Source organism: Macaca mulatta, chromosome 20, assembly GCF_049350105.2.
Source record: "Macaca mulatta isolate MMU2019108-1 chromosome 20, T2T-MMU8v2.0, whole genome shotgun sequence".
Taxonomy (NCBI): Eukaryota; Metazoa; Chordata; class Mammalia; order Primates; family Cercopithecidae; genus Macaca; species Macaca mulatta.
The window spans coordinates 21,442,424-21,461,890 of NC_133425.1; the positions used below are offsets into that span (position 1 = coordinate 21,442,424).

General features: G+C 44.5%; 1 protein-coding gene and 1 pseudogene across 3 annotated transcripts; one reads left to right on the forward strand and one right to left on the reverse strand.

The window, feature by feature from the left end:
- Positions 1-252: 252 nt before the first annotated feature.
- On the reverse strand, positions 253-17,766 carry PDZD9 (PDZ domain containing 9). 3 transcript variants are annotated; one of them, XM_001092453.5, is made up of 4 exons: positions 17,667-17,766; positions 12,740-12,919; positions 5,030-5,219; positions 253-1,107 (listed from the first exon to the last, which is right to left on the reverse strand). In XM_001092453.5, exons 1-4 carry the CDS (start codon positions 17,695-17,697, stop codon positions 714-716), a joined length of 795 nt encoding a protein of 264 aa, XP_001092453.1. In that variant the 5' UTR covers positions 17,698-17,766; the 3' UTR covers positions 253-713. The 3 variants fall into 3 exon arrangements, with proteins under 3 accessions (XP_001092453.1, XP_014981259.1, XP_077842590.1); XM_015125773.3 differs by lacking the exon at positions 12,740-12,919; XM_077986464.1 differs by lacking the exons at positions 12,740-12,919; positions 17,667-17,766 and adding an exon at positions 11,667-11,806 and having other exon boundaries at positions 714-1,107.
- LOC144338322 (islet cell autoantigen 1 pseudogene) lies at positions 14,727-16,369 on the forward strand (annotated as a pseudogene).
- Positions 17,767-19,467: the final 1,701 nt, after the last annotated feature.

Sequence of the window (19,467 nt, forward strand, 5' to 3'; positions counted from 1 at the left end):
AATTTGTCATTTTGGGTATCAATAGCTAAATGGTCTGGTTTTTACCCCTGTTTTGCCTTTTTTGCAATAAAATTATTTCCGAAAAACATAAATTTCCTATCAATCATATCCTATATTCCCATTAATTCATTTTTTTATGTCTGAGTTATCTTCACTGACAGAGTTTTGTTTTTCACTCATCTGCTGTCTCTCCCTTATCTGTTACTATCCTGTCTCTTCCAAGTAATTAACTCTCAATTCAACATTTACAGTAAAAGAAGGGCTGAAAAGGGAAAAACAAAGAATTCTAATGTGAAAAACTAGCCAAGGAATATGTCTCTTATTTTAATTATAGTACTTGAAGTTTACCAAAAAAAAGAGAGAAACTAAATATTTAAAGAAAAGTGTGGTGTTTAATAAAGTGACATTCTCTACTATGTTCAGACATTCTGATACTGGATTTCTCTACTGCATTTTCTAAAAGAAAAGAAAAGAAATTCTTCTCAGAAAGAAGGGTCTTATTCTGAAAATAAGATTTGCAAGGCCTGCAAGAACCCAGGGAAGTATTTAGATAATCCTATTGAAGAACATCTCTAAAGGCTTAATAATGCAGTCATAAGAGAAGAGAATTAGTGAGTCTACAGACAGTCCTTGATAAGTATAGCAAACTTGTGCCTGGTGAGGCACAAAACTTGGGTGTCTGCAAGGTAAATGCTCATATGACCACAGATTTGCTAACCAAACTTTGATACCGGTTGGGCTTTACCCTCTTCAACTTGGGCACAATCTTCCAGCCAAAATGCATCTGAGGTAGAGGAAGTAGAGGAGGAAGAGGTTTCATTGTCTTGCTTCACCATTATCCAGTATGGAGAAGGCGCCTTCACTTCTTTCTTATCATCTCTGTGAATCATCACGTCACAATCAATGTCTTTTCCTACACTAATAGTATGGTTCTTCTTCTTATATCCATGCCAGTCTCTGGAGATGGATATTGGTCTCCTTGCAGGGTGATGCGCAGTTGACCACGGATATCTATAATATTGAAGTCTTCTATCTAAATCTACATTTTCATTATCATCACTGCTTGTGAAAGATTCATCTTTTGCCAGCTCCATTTTCTTTGGTGTGCTGAAATGAAAGAATAGTGAATAAAATAGATTCTTCATGTCTCAACATTGATGGTCCCCTAACAAGATGCCTTATAACTTGCTTTGACTCATAGAAGATACAATTTAGCTTTAGCACTACCTTTCTGTGTCACTGAAATGTTTCCCTTTTAAAAATTATCTTTAAATCTTTTTCCATTTCTAAATGGAAATCAAATTCTGCCTTAAATTACTTTACCATACCTTAAAAAGTTTTGCACAGACTTATACTAGACTACTGACCAGAATATTAGGAGGTGTTAAAGGGTAGATTAATTTCAGTGCAGCTAAAGTGACAGGTTCAACCTGACCATCTCCTGAGAACTCTGTTCTTGTGGCTCATGTGGCAGGAACACAATATTACTGATTTCCAGAGGAGTCAGGAAGTCAGGAAATAGTGGGCCTTAAGGATCTTCAACATCCTAGTCATTAGTAAGTCTTCAAGTCTTTTTTTTAGAGAGGGTCTTGCTCTGTCACCCTTGCTGCAGTGCAGTGGCACAGTCAGCTCACTGCAACCTTGAACTCCTGGACTCAAGTGACCCTCTGGCCTCTGTTTCCCAAGGAGCTGAGACTACAGGTGTGTATGCTGTATGCTGCCACACCTGGCTAATTTTTAATTTTTTTTGTTTTGTTTTGTTTTGTTGTCTAAAAACAGGATCTCCCTATGTTGCCCATGGCTGTCTCAAACTGCTGGCCTCAAAGAATCCTTACCTTGGCCTCCAAAGTGCTAGGATTACAGGCAGGAGCCACTGTGCCCAGCCAGGTTTTTGTTGTTGTTTTTAACTTTCTCCAGTTTTTGGCTTTCTTGATTGTTGAAACTAGGTGGTGCTTGCCTGCTAGTACCTTCAGGTCTCTGAACTTTCCTAATGCCTACAGTACCTGTGCTTGCTTTAACTTTCCAGAATGAGTGCTCTGTCACCTGCTTTCCCTCATCCTGGTGCTGTTGCCCAGCAGAACCAAATCTTTGTGATTACAAATCTCTGGTACATTCTGCCCTGCTAAAAGGAAATAGGTTTCTTCCCTGCCAACCTGTTAAGACTTCTGGTGTTATCACTAATAACCTTGGCGATCTGCCTGTTGTATTTGCTTCCAAGAATTTGAATGGCTTTTCCTAAAGTTTATCTCTTCCAGTAATAAACAGTTGATAATGAGTAATTTTTACTAAGAGCCACTAGTCTTAAATACTGATTTTCTTTGTCTAATTTGCCTTCAGACACACTTAGGTCTTCCTGAACAGCACATGAATTTTTTTAAAAAATCCAAGTATTAATAACTTTTTTTTTTCCAGACTGCAGGGTGAATCCTTGGCAACTCTGATGGTTAGGTAACCAAAAAGGACAGGTAAATTATCATTAGGTAATAAAGCCACAACCCTGCAGAGGTCAGGATTGGCTGGAAACAAACTTTCTAGACCATTCAGCCTACCCAGAGCGGTAAATGGAGAATTTTCTCCAGTGTGTATACCCGGTGCCATTTTCTCCTGGAAAAGGTTATACCAGCTTTGTGAAAGCAGCTTTTTCCTTTCCCTTCTTTCCCTGCCCTGTTACACCTAAGTTACTAAAATACCGTAGATATGAGTACTTTGTCTAATTAAGAAAGGGAGTCAGCAGGTGCTTGGTATTGTTATTTAAGTTCGTGGGTTTTCGCCTCATACTTGAGTTGTGCTGTTCTATCTTTGCTTTTGAATGGTCAGTCTGCCATCCTTAGAATTTAATATTCTGGATCTCAAAACTCCTCCATGTAATGAAAATGCTTAGAACATAGTTGTTATGTTGTCATCTAAAAGATGAGCCCATGCTTTTAGAGTCGTGCCCTCCAGTGTAGGAGTCGCTGAGTAGGATTTGATTGTGAGTTGTGATCATGCTACTACACTGCAGCCTGAGGGACAGAGTGAGACCCTGTCTCAAAAATAAGACTTTTAAAATTAAAAATTAAAAACAAATGAACCATTGACCACATGAAAGTCCTAGGGCAATTTAGCAAAACAAGACAGACTCAGTCCCTGCCTTCATGGAGTTCACATTCTCCCAGGGAAACACAGTGAACAACTGATTACACAGATTATTACATTAAAATTGGGATAAATGTGAAGGAGCGAGCTGTGAAGGCATATGTCAGATGGACCTGTTTCTAGGAAGACCCCTTGGAGAAGGTACACTGGAGCCTTCAAGGGTGACTACTGAAGAGCAAAGTTACGAGCATGTTGCAGACAGAGAAGAGCAAGTGCAAAGACCCTGAGGCAAAGAGCAACAAAAGGCAGGGAGCTGGAAGCTAAAGTGGGATAGAGAAGGATGGGGAAAGCAGTATGAGTTGAAGTTGGAATGGTATGCAGAGGCCAGCTGAACCCCGTAGAGCATTATAGGCCAATGTGAGGATTTTGACATTTATCCAAAAAACAAAAAGTCTTGAGATTTTTTGCAGGAACATGCCAGGATCAAATTTGCATTACAAAAAGATCATTCTGGCCAGACTTGGTTGCTCATGCCTCTAATCCCAGCACTTAGGGAGACCGAGGCAGGCAGATCACCTGAGGTCAGGAATATGAAACCAGCTTGGCCAACATGGTAAAACTTCATCTCTACTAAAAATACAAAAATTAGCTGGGTGTAGTGGCGTGCACCTGTAATCCCAGCTACCCTGGAGGCTGAGGCAGGAGAATCACTTGAACCTGGGAGGCAGAGGTTGCAGTGAGCCAGGATCACTCCACTGCACTCCAACCTGGGCGACAAGAGCAAAACCAAGAAAAAAAAAAATACAGTTTGGTGATAATACAATTTGAAAGTAATTAGCATGTGGATAGTCAGAGAAACCATAGGCATCAATGAAATTGGCCAGGAGAAAGGACACCAAGAGGAAATGGCCAGAGGTAATAGGAAAATAGGAAAATCAGGGGAGTGTGGTGTTACAGAAGCCTGGGAAGTGCTATTTCAAGAAGAGAGTGGGTGGCAAGTGTTAAGTGTCTAGGGCTGCTCAGAAACCAAGCAAGATAAAGACAGAAGAATGTAGTGGGATCAGAAGTGTGAAGGCTATGGGTGGCCCTGGGAAAAGGACTCAGCCGAGGGATGAAAGCAAAGCCTAGACTGAAGTGGGTTGAGGAGTGTCTGGGAAGTGGCGTCTCTCAAGGAAACAGGTGTCTAATACAGCTTTTAGCAAGTTGGGAGGGGATGCAAGAGACTCCAGTGGCTAGAGAGAGTAGAGAGAGGAGAGTGGACTGAAGATAGGATTTGCCAAGATGAGAGAAGTTTAAAAAGGCTTAGATGTTACTGGGAAGGACCCGGAGAGAAAAAAATTGAATATGCAAAAGAAAACAGGATTTGCAAAAAGCCTTTTTTTTTTTTTTTTTAGACAGAGTCTTGCTCTGTCTCTAGGCTGGAGTGCAGTGGCACGATCTCGGCTCGCTGCAACTTCCGACTCCCAGGTTCAAGCGATTCTCCTGCCTTAGCCTCCTGAATAGCTGGGATTACAGGTGCTCGCCACCACATGCAGCTAATTTTTGTAATTTTAGTAGAGAAGGGGTTTCACCATGTTGGCCAGGATGGTCTCGATCTCCTGACCTCGTGATCCGCCTGCCTCCCAAAGTGTTGGGATTACAAGCATGAGCCACAACACCCGGCCCACAAGAAGCATTTTAAAGGCTGACTCGGGAAGGAGAGGCACCATGCAGGTAGGCACAGGGACAAAATTCCCAACTGATGACTTGTTTTTTAACTCCAAGTTGACTTTATCATGCTTTCTCATATTAGATCCTACAGATTTAATACCAGAAACCCAGGAAATTACTCTGACAGTGTCACCAGTCCTCCTGTCATTATCCTTATTTGATAATTGTCACATTAAACCATCTGTGCCTCACAGGCCCTGGGATTCTGTATTATAACAAAGAGTTCCTAAAATTAACTATTTACCTTGTTACTGGGAATTTGGCCTCCGGGATTAAATCATATATTTCTAGCCATTCTTCAGGAATGTTAATAAAATCTCTGTAAACCTTGATTTGTAGCACTGTTCCAACGGTGATATGTTGCAAAAGCTGTAAAAATTCTCGAAGAGTATATCCTAACACATTGGCATAGCCAACACTAATCAGAACATCACCTGAAGAGGGAAAAAATTATATATCAGTAAAACTAGGGGTTTAAAGGGACCATATTGATTTCTGGCTTTATTGTGAGGTATTTCATTTTATGTGTTCATACTGTTGATTCTTTTTGAACCAAAACCAGGCTTCAGCCTTTTTTTTTTTTTTTTGAGATGAAGTCTCACTGTCGCCCAAGCTGGAATGTAGTGGTGTGATCTCGGCTCACTGCAAGCTCCGCCTCCCAAGTTCAAGTGATTCTCCTGCCTCAGCCTCCCAGGTAGCTAGGATTATGGGCACGTGCCACCATGCCTGGCTAATTTTTTTTTTTTTTTTTTTTTTTTTAAGTAGAGATGGGGTTTCACCATGTTGGCCAGGCTGGTCTCAAACTCTTGACCTCAGGTGATCTGTCCACCTCGGCCTCCCAAACTGCTGGGATGACAGGCGTGAGCCACCTCGCCTGGCCTAGCCTTTATTTAATAAAGATGTTCATTTCCATGATATGAATGTCCTTTGCATAATGAAGAGTATATGGAAGATGTTTCTTAATAGCAGTATAATGGTAGACATTATATGATGTTTCTGAGACATTTCTGAAGTTCTAGGTGTGACAGAGGCTAAGAAACATTTATAATGGGAACCAGCCTTTAGGATTCTAAAAACAGATTAGTTTCAAATAAAATGAATGGCTATTACTAGGAAAGAAAAAACCATTTACACTAAGTGATGAATAAATGACCTACTTTCTATTATACCTGCCTGGCAATTTCCAGTGCCCTCTACAGTTAATAGACCACATTAAACATAAAGCCTTTCATTTTAATTCTCTACCCTTGTGCAGTATTGAGCAAATAATTCTGTATAAAACATTGGGCAATTAGGCATGCTTTAATTAACTGTAAGGTGTGTATGCAGTGAGTATGTTGGTTTAAAGGGATTTGACAGCTAGGTTTCCCTACCTTAGGGCAATGCAGGACAAGGAAAGAAACAAGATGGTCAACCATGCAGCTTCTGAGTCCCCAGCAGGTGGGAAGAGGACTACATCTTGAGCACTAACCCCCGAAACCCCCAAATTGAAAGAAGCTAAAAAGACCAATTATTCACTTGCTCCAACCTCCCCCATGTTCCCATCTCCAGCAGGTAGGTCATGGACCTGTGAGTGAGATCCAGTCACTTGACACTCCCACCTGGGTCACTGAACCTGGAGGAGGAGACGCAGAAGAGTGACAGGAGCTTCTAGTTGCCAGAGGTAGTTACACACAACTCTTGGTTCTCACCATTTTCCAAGCCTACTTCTCCAGCCTTTTGGGCGATTCTATCAGACTCAGTATCCCAAATTCAGTGCATTAACAGAAGTGTTTTCTGTTTTTTGCAATGAGGAACTCTGCTACAACGGCATTCAGCAAGACTTCAGAAAGGAATACAAAGGATTTGCTTTTTAAGGACCAATTCACGTTGGGCAAAATCTTAAGTCTTCAGATCTTATTATTACTGACCTGCTGGGGACCCTCATCAGCCTCATTCTAAGACAGCTGAAGCCTAACCTCAAGAGAGAAAAGGGTCAAGAAGAAGTGCCTTCTCTGATGCATGCACTGGGCTTCAATCAGGAATTACACTGATCCCAAAAGAAGCCTCCAAGGATGCCAAGGACAAATGTCCATAGCTCTAGATCCTATCAGAAACAAATTTCCCAGAATTCAAGAAAATGAATACTTAGAAGGGTGGAGAAAAACCTCCTTTGGTCTTAAGCAGTAGCTGGGGGTAATACAATCAACCATGTATCTGAAGCTCACTTCAGAATGAAACAAGGCTACCTGCAGCTTGAGCAATACGAAACAGATGCTCATCCTACTGAGGTTAATTACAGTGGCAAAAAAAAAAAAAAAAAATTCCCCAGATGAGCTTACTTTCCTAATGTTAAAAGCAGTGTTTATAGCTGAAAGCTATGGCTTGGCATTCTGCTTAATTATGTTGTAAAAGGGTGACTTTTATCAAGAGGGCAGAAGATAAATAGCTTAATTTCCTGACCGTTCTGGCTGTAAACCAAACATGTCAGCATGTGAATGTGATTACTCTAGCAATAGATATTAACATTGCCCTTCATACAGAAACACCAATTTGGTATTTATGAACACCAACCTCATTACACATTTTTTTCTGTTTTAATGGGCTATAGGATGACATTATATAAACTTTGTCTCGATTACCTACATTAAATCAACTTTGCAGCAGCCAAGCCACTACTGAAAAATATTTTATTTTTTCATCTCTCCCAACTAGGCTGGAAGTTCCTTAAGTTCCTCATGGCTAGGGACCTTGTCTGTGTGGTTCACTACTACACCCCCAGTGCCTACCTGGGTGTCTGCACACACTAGGCCTTCAGGAAATGCTTAGGCAGTAGCCAGTCTATGGCTTGTATTTACTGTTGAAGCTACATTAATTTCTTTTTTTTTTTTTTTCTTGAGACAGGGTCTCACTTTGTCACCCAGGCTGGAGTGCGAGGATGCAAATACAGCTCACTGCAGCCTCGACCTCCAGGGCTCAAGCAACCCTCCTGCTCAGCCCCCAGAGGAGCTGAGACTACAAGCGCATATGCCCACCATGTTGGGCTAGTTTTTGTATTTTTTATTAAAATGGGGTTTTGTCATGTTGCCCTGCCTGGTCTCGAACCCCTGAGCTCCAACAATTTGCCTGCCTCAGCTTCTCAAAGTGCTGAGATTCCAGGTGTGTGCTACCGCACCCGGCCTACATTAATTTATTAAGACTTAGAATATCAGAAGCTGTTAAGGCCATACTGGTCAAAAGGAACTTAGAGTTTAACCAGAATAAACTAACACTAAATAAATTAGGAAATCAAAGTGAAACCCTATCCTGAAATACCAAAGGAGAGAGATTTCAGCACATAGATAAAAGATAATGGGGCTGGGAGGAAATGGGGTCAAATAAATAGCATGTTTCTACAATTATCGTCTCCCAAAATCTCATCATCATTGTCTAAAACCACTGAGTTACAGACTTTAAAGCCTAGACTGATGCTGAGGAGAACTGGCAGGCTTGTCACAAAGAGATTTGGGGCTCTGGACTTACTCTGTATTCAAATCTCATTTCTAGTTGTTAGGCAATTGGCTAGAAAGGTATGGGCTTTCGAGGCAGACATGGGTTCAAATCCCAGCTCTGAACACAGACTCAGTTGTGTAACTAAGATGAACAAGTTATTTCGTCTCTCTAATCCTCATATATTTTCATTATCTACATTTCAGAAGTGTTGCAAACTTTAGATAACACGTGGGGCCAGGTGAGATGGCTTATGCCTGTAATCCCAGCACTTTGGGAGACTGAGACAGGAGGATTGCTTGAGCCTAGAGGTTCGAGGCTGTAGTAAGCTATGATTGCACTACTGCACTCCTGCACTCCAGCCTGTGTGACAGTGAGACCATGTCTCTTATACAAATAAAATTAAAAATTGGAGTAAAAAAAAGATAATAGATGGTGAAATATCTCCCACAATGCCTGGGACATATATTCATTTATTATTTATTTATTTATTAAGCAAAGACATAACAAATGAGCCACTACTTTAGGTGTGACGGTTAATATTGTCAACTTGATTAGATCAAAGGATGCAAAGTATTATTTCTGGGTGTGTCTGTGAAGGTGTTGCCAGAAAAGATTAACATTTGAGTCAATGGACTTGGAGAGGCAGACCCGACCCTCAATCTGGGTGGGCACCATCCAATCAGCTACCAGCGTGGCTAGAAAAAGCAGGTGGAAAAAGGTAGAATGAGCAGACTTGCTGAGTCTTCCAGCCTTCATCTTTCTCCTGTGCTGGATGCTTCCTGCCCTCGAACATCAGACTCCAAGTTATTTGGCTTTTGGACTCTTGGACTTACACCAGTGGTTTGCCAGGGGCTCTCAGGCCTTCAGCCACAGACTGGAGGCTACACTGTCAGCTTCCCAACTTTTGAGGTTTTGGGACTCGCACTGAGCCACTATTGGCTTCCCTGCTCTTCAGCTTGCCGATGGAGGGGCAGAATGATATGGTTTGGTTCTGTGTCCCCATCCAAATGTCATTGCCAGTTGTAATCCCCACATTTTGAGGGAAGGACCTGTAATCCCCACGTGTGGAGGGAGGGAGGGAGGTGATTGGATCATGGGGGTGGTTTCCCCCATGCTGTTCTCATGATAGTGAGTTCTCATGAGATCTGATGGTTGAATGAGTGTTTGGCAGCTCCTCCTTCACATACTCACACTCTCTTCTGCCGCCTTGTGAAGAAAATGACTGATTCCTCCTCCACCATGATTGTAAGTTTCCTGAGGCCTCCCCAGCCATACGGAACTGTGAGTCAATTAAACCTCCTTCATGTATAAATTATCCAGTCTCAGGCAGTATCTTTACAGCAGTGTGAGAATGCACTAATAGAGTAGGTGAGTCCTGGACTTAAAAGATGAAATTCAAGACTGCTTCTAACCTCAAAGAGCCCACTAACTATAGCCCTGCCATGAGATTCTCTGTTGCCCACCTAAAAGCATACTCCTGTCAAACTCTAGCACCCTGGAGTATGCACCCAGATCATCACCCAGCATCTGTCACCTGACCTTGAAGAAGCTGAGGAGAAGCAGAAAACCCCATGGGACCTGTCCTGGAGTTCTTTTGTTCTGGTAAGTCCAGAACTCGCCACCGGTCGCCGTTTGTTCTCCACCACCAAGTAGTGATGAGTGGGGAAAATGCTTTGGATTTTAAGGTATAGCAAACTGTTTCATAAAACCATTATATATCTGCTTTCTTCTTTAATCCATTGCTTGGAACCCTTAGCTGCAAATAGAACCACCTGAGGAGCTTTTAAAACATAAACTGCCCTGTCCCAGTCCAAGAACGATTGAATCAAAAACCTGTGGAGAGATAGGGACCAGGCATCTTGGTTTTAAAAACTTCCCAGATGATTCTAACAGGTAACCAGGGTTGAAAACCAGTGGCTTAATCCACTGGGACCCCCATACAGCCATCATTTTTTATTAAAACACACACGCAAAAGTCTGGAGAATCTGTAAGAACAGCCTAAGAGATTATTTCCAATATTTCTATAGCACTTCAGTTTTAAAAGCACTTTCATAAAAATTATTTCATCAGGCTGGGCTCAATGGCTCACACCTGTAATCCCAGCACTTTTGGAGGCCACATGGGAGGATTCCTTGAGGCCAGGAGTTTGAGACCAGCCTGGACAACATCGTGAGACACCACCCACCCACCGCCTCCACTGCCCATGTCTACAAAAAAATAAAAAATAAAATTAGCTGGGCATGGTGGTACACACCTGAGTCCCAGCTACTCAGGAGGCTGAAGCAGGAGGATCACTTGAGCCAAGGAGTTTAAGGCCACAATGAGCCATGATCAAGCCACTGCACTCCAGCATGGGTGACAGAATGATACCCCATCTATCAAACAAACACGCATTATTTCATCAAATCTTAACAACCTCTGACAAACACAGGATTATCCCAATTCAAAGATGAGGTGACTGAGGCCTGAAAGGTTAAGTGGCTTTGCCCAGGGTCACAGAACTAAAAAGTGTCAGACCCTGGGCCTGAATCAGGACAGCTAACACAATATGTTTTTTCCTTCTCACGACTGCGCCAGCCCATTCTGCTTCCCCAGCTCCTGGGCACAGCACTAGGCCCAGGCCAGGTACTGAGAAAACACCTCTTGAACAGCATAGAAAATTCACCCAAAGACACAAGGAGCAGGGCAGTATTGGTAAAGCCCTTAGGCTCTGGAGTCTGACAGAGAAGGTTCAAATCCCAGCTCCTCGGAGTGACCATGGGAGAGTTACTAAATACCTGATTCCTTGTCTGCAAGGTGGTTTCATGCAGAATCTAGCTCAGGGATTGTGAGAGTGAAATGAGATCATGCAGCTAAGTGTTAGCAATGCTTATTAGTGCCTACAAAAGAAAATATCTTTATGCTGAGAACCATAGCTCTGGAGCTATGGTCCCTGAATCCCCACGTAGGAGAAACAGGTGAATTGGACAAGGAGCTCAATCTCACCCTCATTAAGTAAATTTAATTTTCTTATTTTTTTAGAGATAGGGTCTCACTCTGTTACCCAGGTTGGCGTGCAGTGGCACAATCATAGCTCACTGCAGCCTCGGCTTCCTGCGCTTAAGTGAGCCTCCCACCTCAGCTTCCCGAGTAGCTAGGATTACAGGCACGCATCATGCCGGGCTACTTTTGTTTTGTTGTAGAGATGGTGATATGGTTTGGATTTGTGTCCCCGCCCAAATCTCATATTGAACTGTAGTCCCGGGTGTTGGAGGAGGGACCTGTGGGGAGGCGGTTGGATCACGGGGGCAGATTTCCCCCTTGCTGTTCTCTTGATAGCGAGTGAGTTCTCATGAGATCTGGTTGTTGAAATGCGTGTAGCACCTCCCCCTGCTTTCTCTTCCTCCTGCTCCAACCATGTAAGACGTACCTCCTTCCTCTTCACCTTCCGCCATGATTGTAAGTTTCCTGAGGCCTCCCCAGCTGTGCTTCCTGCAGAACCATGAGCCAGTTAAACCTCTTTTCTTACAAATTACCCAGTTTCAGGTTTTTCTTTATAGCTGTGCAAGAACGGACTAACATAGACAGCATCTCACTATGTTGCTCAGGCTGGCCTTGAACTCCTAGCCTCACCTGATCCTCTCACCTTGGCTTCCCAAAGTGCTGGAATTACAGGTGTGAGCCACTATACCTGGCCAGAATTAAATGAATTAATATGCCCAACAGTGATAGTTACATAAGTGATAGCCATTGGCTGGCCCATAGAAAGTTCTCAACTAATGTTGTCATATCCTTTTTTTTTTTTTTTTTTTTTTTTTTTTGAGACAGAGTCTCACTCCGTCACCTAGGCTGGAGTACAATGTGCGATCTCAGCTCACTGCAACCTCTGCCTCCCGGGTTCAAGAGATTCTCCTGCCTCAGCCTCCTGAGTAGCTGGGACTACAGGCGCCCGCCACCAGACCCAACTAATTTTTGTATTTGTATTTATTTATTTATTTAAGACAGAGTCTCTGTCACTCAGGCTGGAGTGCAGTGGCACGATCTCAGCTCACTGCAACCTCCGCTTCCCGGGTACAAGTGATTCTCCTACCTCAGCCTCTCAAGTAGCTGGGATTACAGGCATGTGCCACCACGCCCAGCTAATTTTTGTATTTTTAATAGAGACAGGGTTTCACCATCTTGCCAGGCTGGTCTCGAACTCCGGACCTCAGGATCCACCCACCTCAGCCTCCCAAAGTGCTGGGATTACAGGCGTGAGCCACCACTCCCGGCCAGTTTTTGTATTTTTAGTAGAGACAAAGTTTTACCATGTTGGCCAGGGTGGTCGCAAACTCCTGACCTCAAGTGATCCCCCGCCTCGGCCTCCCAAAGTGCTGGGATTACAGGCATGAGCCAGCATGCCCGTCGTATCCTTATAGTTACACTGAAACCTGGTGACCCGAGCCTCCCTTCAGGCAGATGGGCAGGATGGGTGGTTGGGAAGCATGGTGAAAGGGCAGTCACCTGGCTGAAGTTTCCCGTCGTTGGCTGCAGCCCCCTTCCTGATGAGGTGGGTGATCTGGAGGTAGGGTCCATGCTGGATGATGATGAGGCCTAATCCCAGCCTGCCCACAGTGAGTTTGGTCTGCTGTGTTTTGCTCAAGTTGTGTACAGATGTTTTGACCTTGATGCTGACTCCTCTTTCTAACCAAAACAAGGGGAACTTATTTCAGTCCTTCACCAAGACAGAAGCATGGCCATACCCACTGGGGTTCTGAAGCCAGATCCCTGGGACAGTTATTTAATCCCTATTCCTCAGATTCCTTGTTGGTAAAATGAGGATAAAAAGTGTTCACCTTGGAGAGCTCTTCTGAAAATTAAATGGGAGCATTAAAGGGCTTTTGCAGAGTCTGGCATATTATGAGTACTTAATATTAGTGTTATCTATTCACTTAACAAATATTTATTGATACAGACAGTGTGCTAGGCCCTGGGTTTACCATGGTGAGCAAAACAGATATGTTGGGTTTTTTGGTTTTAACAGACAAGGTCTCACTCTACTGCCCAGGCTGGAGTGCAGTGGCATGATCACGGCTTACTGCAGCGTCGATCTCCTGGGCTCAAGGGCTCCTCCCACCTCAACCTCCTAAGTAGCTGGGACTACTGGCATACGCTACTATACATGGCTAATTTTTATTGTTTTTGTAGAGACAGGGTCTCACTATATTGGCCAGGCTAGTCTTGAACTTCTGGCCTCAAGCAATCCTCCCACCTCAGCCTCCCAAAGTGCTGGCATTACAGGTGTGAGCCACCATGCTTGGCCCACATGTGTTTCTTGTCCTCATGAAGTTTACAGCCTAGTGGAGGGGACAAATATCAATCAGTCATGTAAATATATGTTAGATAACAAACTGAAACTCATGTTATAAAAGAAATGGACGGAGGCTCTGAGAATGAGTAACAGAGGGCCAAAGTCTCATCTGAGGATGGCAGGTCAGGCTTCCAGCAGGGCTAAAATTTGAATTAAGGCCATAAGGACCAATAGGAAATATTTAGGCAAAGAAAGGTGGATCAGGAGCACATTGTGTTAAGGTCTGAGAAAGGAAGGAACTGGCCCTGTCAGAGGAGGGGGAGGCAGGAGGAGCGAGGACCAAGCAGACAGAGGCTGCTTCTCAGACTTCCTTAGTGAAAAAGCTCAGAAGTGAATTAAGCTGGACATGGTTAGATGAGATGAAATGAAATGAAAATGAAAAGGTCGTGGTGCATGTCATGGCAGTAACAGCAGAAATGAGCAGTAGATGGATCCAAAAAGCACGTGGGAGGAAAATCCGAAGGCCTTGGAGACAAGGGGTAATGGGAGGGGTTGAAATATGTTTTCTACAGAACCAAATCTCACAAGAAAAATTTCAGGGACTAAAAGGACATTCAAAACAACAAGTTAATTTCCCAAGAGGAAGCTGCTAGCAAACTCCTTTTCGGTACACAGGAAGCTCCTGGGGAGATCTGTTTTCGGCACACTTTTCCAGTATTTCACACACAACTCCTTTCCATAAGGACAAGTGACACACAAGCTTGCCAAGTCCATGTGACTGTGGTGTTTTCAGGGCCACTGCTGAGGGAAAGGCTCCCCCAGCTCCCTACCTCTGGCTGTAGGGAACTGGAGGGGTTCATGGCCCTTTCCTCTAAATCAAATGTCCTTGCCCATCTCCAACCTCACTTTCCCCTAAACCACAGATGCTCTTTGTTTGGGAAAATAAAATAGCATAATATAAACGAGATACCATCTTCAGAGACCTTTTGGGGTTCTGGGTGCAGTTGGGGGCAGGATATGCCCTACCTGAGCCTCTGGTTCCTGAGCAAACAGAGAAGTCACATCTTGGGCAAAGTCCAGTGGTTCCTATCTCAGCTTGTAAATTCAATGTGCTTATAAGGTAAGCTACCAGGAGCCCACTTTTAAAAGTCAGCAGGGTTAAGTAAAAGAAACCGGACTCAAAAGGCTCCTAACTCACAGATGAAGGACGTGTCTCAGGAGTTTGATCCAGACCTCTATAAGCAAATGCAGAAGTTCAGGAAGGCAAGAAACACACAGTACATCTTGTAAAATTAAAATAACTTTGTGCCAGGTGCAGTAGCTCACACCAGTAATCCCAGCACTTTGGGAGGCTGAAGCGGGCAGATCACGAGATCAGGAGTTCGAGACCAGCCTGGCCAACATGGTGAAACCTGTCTCTACTAAAGATACAAAAAATTAGCCAAGCGTGGTGGCACGCGCCTGTAATCCCACCTACTTGGGAGGCTGAGGCACGAGAATCACTTGAACCCGGGAGGCAGAGGTTGCAGTGAGCTGAGATGGCACCATTTTACTCCAGCCTGGGTGACAGGGTGAGACTCTGTCTCAAAAAAAAAAAAAAATTAGCCGAGCATGTTGGTGTGCGCCTGTAATCCCAGCTACAAGCCTGGGTGACAGAGGGAGACTCCATCTCAAAAAAGAAAAGAAAAGAAAAAAAAAAACCTGACAAAGTGAAGTTGAATGTGGATCTTCGTGGAGCAAGTTAATACATGCAATCTCCTGTCTCACATGCTAGCAACGTACCAGACCACTCCGCTTCATTTTGGGGAGATTTCTCACACTATGGCAGCCATCCATGAGAGCTTCACAGGTTATCAGCTGTATGAAGTCACTACTTTAAAGCGCTTACACAACCCTCTGAAAAAACTAGTTGAGAAGAAAAGAAGCTCACCCAGCAGGAAAGCACAGATGTGGCAGTGCAGGAGCTGAGTCAATTAATTTCATTAGAGGATGGAAACTGCTACAAGGAAAAAACTGAAGATGTGCTTTAGACAAAGGCTCTTCACAGAGCACATGCTCAGGATGAACTATTAGCCATCAAACCTGAGGAAGGTGCTCGCTTGGGCCCAGTGGCAGGGACCCTGGAACCCGAAGGTACTGACAAAGATGACCCTACTGCTGTTGAGTGAGATCTTCAATGCTTCCTCCCTGGAAGAGGATGAGCTCAGAAAAGAGTGAGTGGTGGCCGGGAGCGGTGGCTCACGCCTGTAATCCCATCACTTTGGGAGTCCAAGGCAGGCGGATCACGAGGTCAGGAGATCGAGACCATCCTGGCTAGCACAGTGAAACCCGTCTCTACTAAAAAATACAAAAAAATTAGCCGGGCATGGTGCAGGTGCCTGTAGTCCCAGCTACTCTGGAGGCTGAGGCAGAAGAATGGCGTGAACCCAGGGGGTGGAGCTTGCAGTGAGCGGAGATCACACCACTGCACTCCAGCCTGCGCAACAGAGCGAGACTCCATATCAAAAAAAAAAAAAAAGAGTGAGCCGCTGTGTTTGGGGACAACCAGGTGGAGGAGGCAGCACTGTGGTCCTGGGAGAGCCAGACCCCAAGCACCACATTAAAATATGAAAGACTTACAGGTCTTGCTACAAGGCTAGTCAGACAGCAATGTCAACCTTCCCAAGGACAAGCAGTCCAAATGACAACAGCCCTGCAGTGAAAAAGCCTAAGGCTGCCTGGCACCTGCCTGCCTGCTTCAGCCTCTTCGCCAACCTCGAGTCATTATCAAATCCTGATGCTGTTCGGAAAAAAGCCATAAAGAACAAGAACTGCTCAATGCAGGAATCTGCAGCCTTCGGTAAGCCCACCTGGGGGCTAGCAGAAGTATACAGTGATTAGAGCCTGGGCAACGTAGTGATACCTCATCTCTTCTATTTAGGCCGGCGTAGTGGCTCACACCTGTAATCCCAGCACTTTCGGAGGTTGAGGGTGGGTGGATCACTTGAAGTCAGGAGTTCGAGACCAGCCTGGCCAGCATGGTGAAACACCGTTGCTACTGAAAACACAAAAATCAGCCAGGTGTGGTGGCTCACACCTATAATCCCAGCTATTCTGGAGGCTGAGGCACAAGAATCACTTGAACCCGCCTGGAAGGCGGGGGTTGCAGTAAGTCAAGATCACGCCACTGCACGCCAGCCTGGGTCACAGAGCGAGACTCTGTCTCAGAAAAAAAAAAAAAAAAAAATTAGCTGAGTGTGATGGTGCATGCCTACAGTCCCAGCTATGGGAGGCTGATGCAGGAGGATTGCTGGAGCCCAAGAGTTGGAGGCTGCAGTGAGCCAGGAGCATACCACTGTACTCCAGCCTGAGTGACAGAACAAGACCCTGTCTCTAAAAATAAAATACAGTGACCAGTATGCTATTTTGAGATTTATGTGCCCTTTTAATAAAAATGAAAGGGCCAAAGTCCCTATTTACATTGATATAATTTTGTAAAGGATCCTTACAATATGATTTCGTTTTTATGATGTTCTCCATGGAAAAGGAAAAAAAAAAAAAAACAACACTGTAAAAAACAGATAGGGGTGTGAGGAGCTGCAGTGGGGTGGGGTTTGGCTGCAACTGGGCATTGCAAAGTAATTTTAGGGAGTGGTGAAACTGTTCCCTATCTTGATGGAGGGGGTGATTCAACGTGGGTATAGCTTGTCAAAACTCATACTGCTGTGCTTTTAAAGGGGGGGATCTTACTGCATGGAAATTATACCTTGATAAAAATAACGATGACCCAAGGCGGGCAGATCACTTGAGGTCAAGAGTTGGAGACCAGCCTGGCCAACATGGCAAAACCCTATCTCTACTAAAAATAAAAAAGTAGCTGGGCCTGGTGGCAGGGACCTGTAATCCTGTGAGCCGAGATCGTGCCACTGCACTCCAGCCTAGGGGACAAAGCAAGACTCCTTCTCAAATGATGATGATGATGATGATGATGATGATGATGATGATGATAATAATAATGATGATGATGATGATGATGATGATGATGATGGAGACAGGTTATCTCCCAGGCCAACAGTATACCATTGCCATTTTACAGAGGAGGAAAATTGAGGAAGGCTTGGTCTCCAGGGCTTCTTCACCCACTTCCTTCTCCCCAGTTACCTTTTTTGTTTTTGTGGGAGGCCTTCTGCATGGCTCTGGGAGGTCAGGCAGCTCTGGAGAGCCTCCCGGAGCAGAGGCTGAAATCAGTCCCAATCTCAACAGTTTCGAACCTCGCCTGCGGGCAACGCCCTCGGGATGGCCGCCAGGGGGCGCTGCGCTGCCGCTGCCCAGAAATTGGGCGGCAGTGAGGTCCCCGCAAGGCTTCCCGTGGACCCTGCAAAACGTAGCGTGGGTATTGCACTCCAGTGTACTGTATGGAAACTTCTGCAGAGGCTAGCACAGTGCCTGACCCATGGTGGGTTCTTCATTATTTCTTTTCTTTTTTTTAAAGAGAGGGGCGAGGGGGTGGGGGGGTCTCACTATGTTGCTCAGGCTGGTCTCGAACTCCTGGGCTCAAGCGCTCTGCCCGCCTCAGCCTCCCAAAGTGCTGGGATTACAGGCATGAGCCACCGTGCTTGGCTTCTTCATTCATTCTTGGTGAACCTAAGAAACAGGGAGGGGGAGAAGGCACAGAAGAGGGTGTCTCAAAGATGACAGGTGGTCTGCAGAGGAAGATCACAGCCAGAAGATCACAGGAGATCACAGAATACCTAGAAGATCAGAGAATCCCCCGCTGTGCTCCAAATAATGGTATTTTTAAAAAAATTGTTACATCAGTAGCTCCAATGCTTTGGAACTGCACTTTTTTATGAATGTTTTGAATAAGAAAAGGCCCCAGGGTGGCCTAAAAAAAAAAAAAGAGTCACTATTAGGAGAGGCCCTATTAATGCTTCCTTCTTTTTTCCAAGATAATTCTTCCTCCCACACACGTTCACTCATACAACAAGTATTTATAGGGAGCTGTTCTGTCGTTTACTGATACTGGGGATACAACAGTAGGCAAGACAAACACAGAACCACAGGCTTTATCCTCTTGAAACCTGTACTTAAAAAACAGATGAAGTGGACAATTGTAGGAAAATATAAATTATTAAAAATAAATTATAGGCCAGGTGTGGTGTCTAACACCTGTAATCCTAGGTACTCAGGAGACTGAGGCAGGAGGACTGCTTGAGCCTAGGAGTTTGAGATCAGCCTGGGCAACATAGCAAGACCCTTTCTCTATAAAAAATTTTTTTTTAATTAGCTGGGTGTGGTGGTGCACATCTGTAGTCCTAGCTACTCAGGAGGCTGAGATGGGAGGATCACTTGAGCCCAGGATTCAAGGCTGCAGTGAGCTATGATCGAGTCACCACCTTCCAGTCCAGGTGATGGAGCAAGATCCTGTCTCCAAAAATAAAAACGAATAAATGAATTAATAAATTCTAGAAGAAAGAGAAAACCTAATGAGGTAGGCCCTGGTGTTATCCCCGGTCTGATGAAACAGAGGCTAAGCACCTTGCCCCATCCCTTCAACAAGAGTCATTAAGCACCGATTAGGTGTCAGGCACTGTGCAAAGATTTCCATGGGAGATCTGGTTATGTCCAAGCTTATCCTGTTGTTTCTGTTGCTCTACACGGACAATAAGCCAGGGCAGATTCCTTTTTAGATTCTTTTTTTTTTTTTTTTTTTTTTTTTTTGAGATGGGGTCTCATTCTGTCACCCAGGCTGGAGTACAGTGATGAAATCTCAGCTCACTGCAACCTCTGCCTTCCAGGCCCAAGCAATCCTTCCACCTCAGCCTCCAGAGTAGCTGGGACCACAAGCCTGTGTCACCACGCCTGGCTAATTTTTGTATTTTTAGTAGAGACAGGGTTTTGCCATGTTGGCCAGGCTGGTCTCCAACTCCTGAGCTCAGGTGATCCACCCGCCTTGGCTTCC

Bases quoted from the DNA above. Each gene is read 5' to 3' on its own strand.
- PDZD9 (XM_001092453.5), bottom strand. From the start codon at position 17,697: ATGCAGAAGGCCTCCCACAAAAACAAAAAAG. The intron at 5,220-12,739 runs GTGACTGCCCTT...TTCCCTCTTCAG, and splicing joins CGACGGGAAACTTCAGCCAG to GTGATGTTCTGATTAGTGTT. The intron at 1,108-5,029 runs GTAAATAGTTAA...CTTTCATTTCAG, and splicing joins GCCAAATTCCCAGTAACAAG to CACACCAAAGAAAATGGAGC.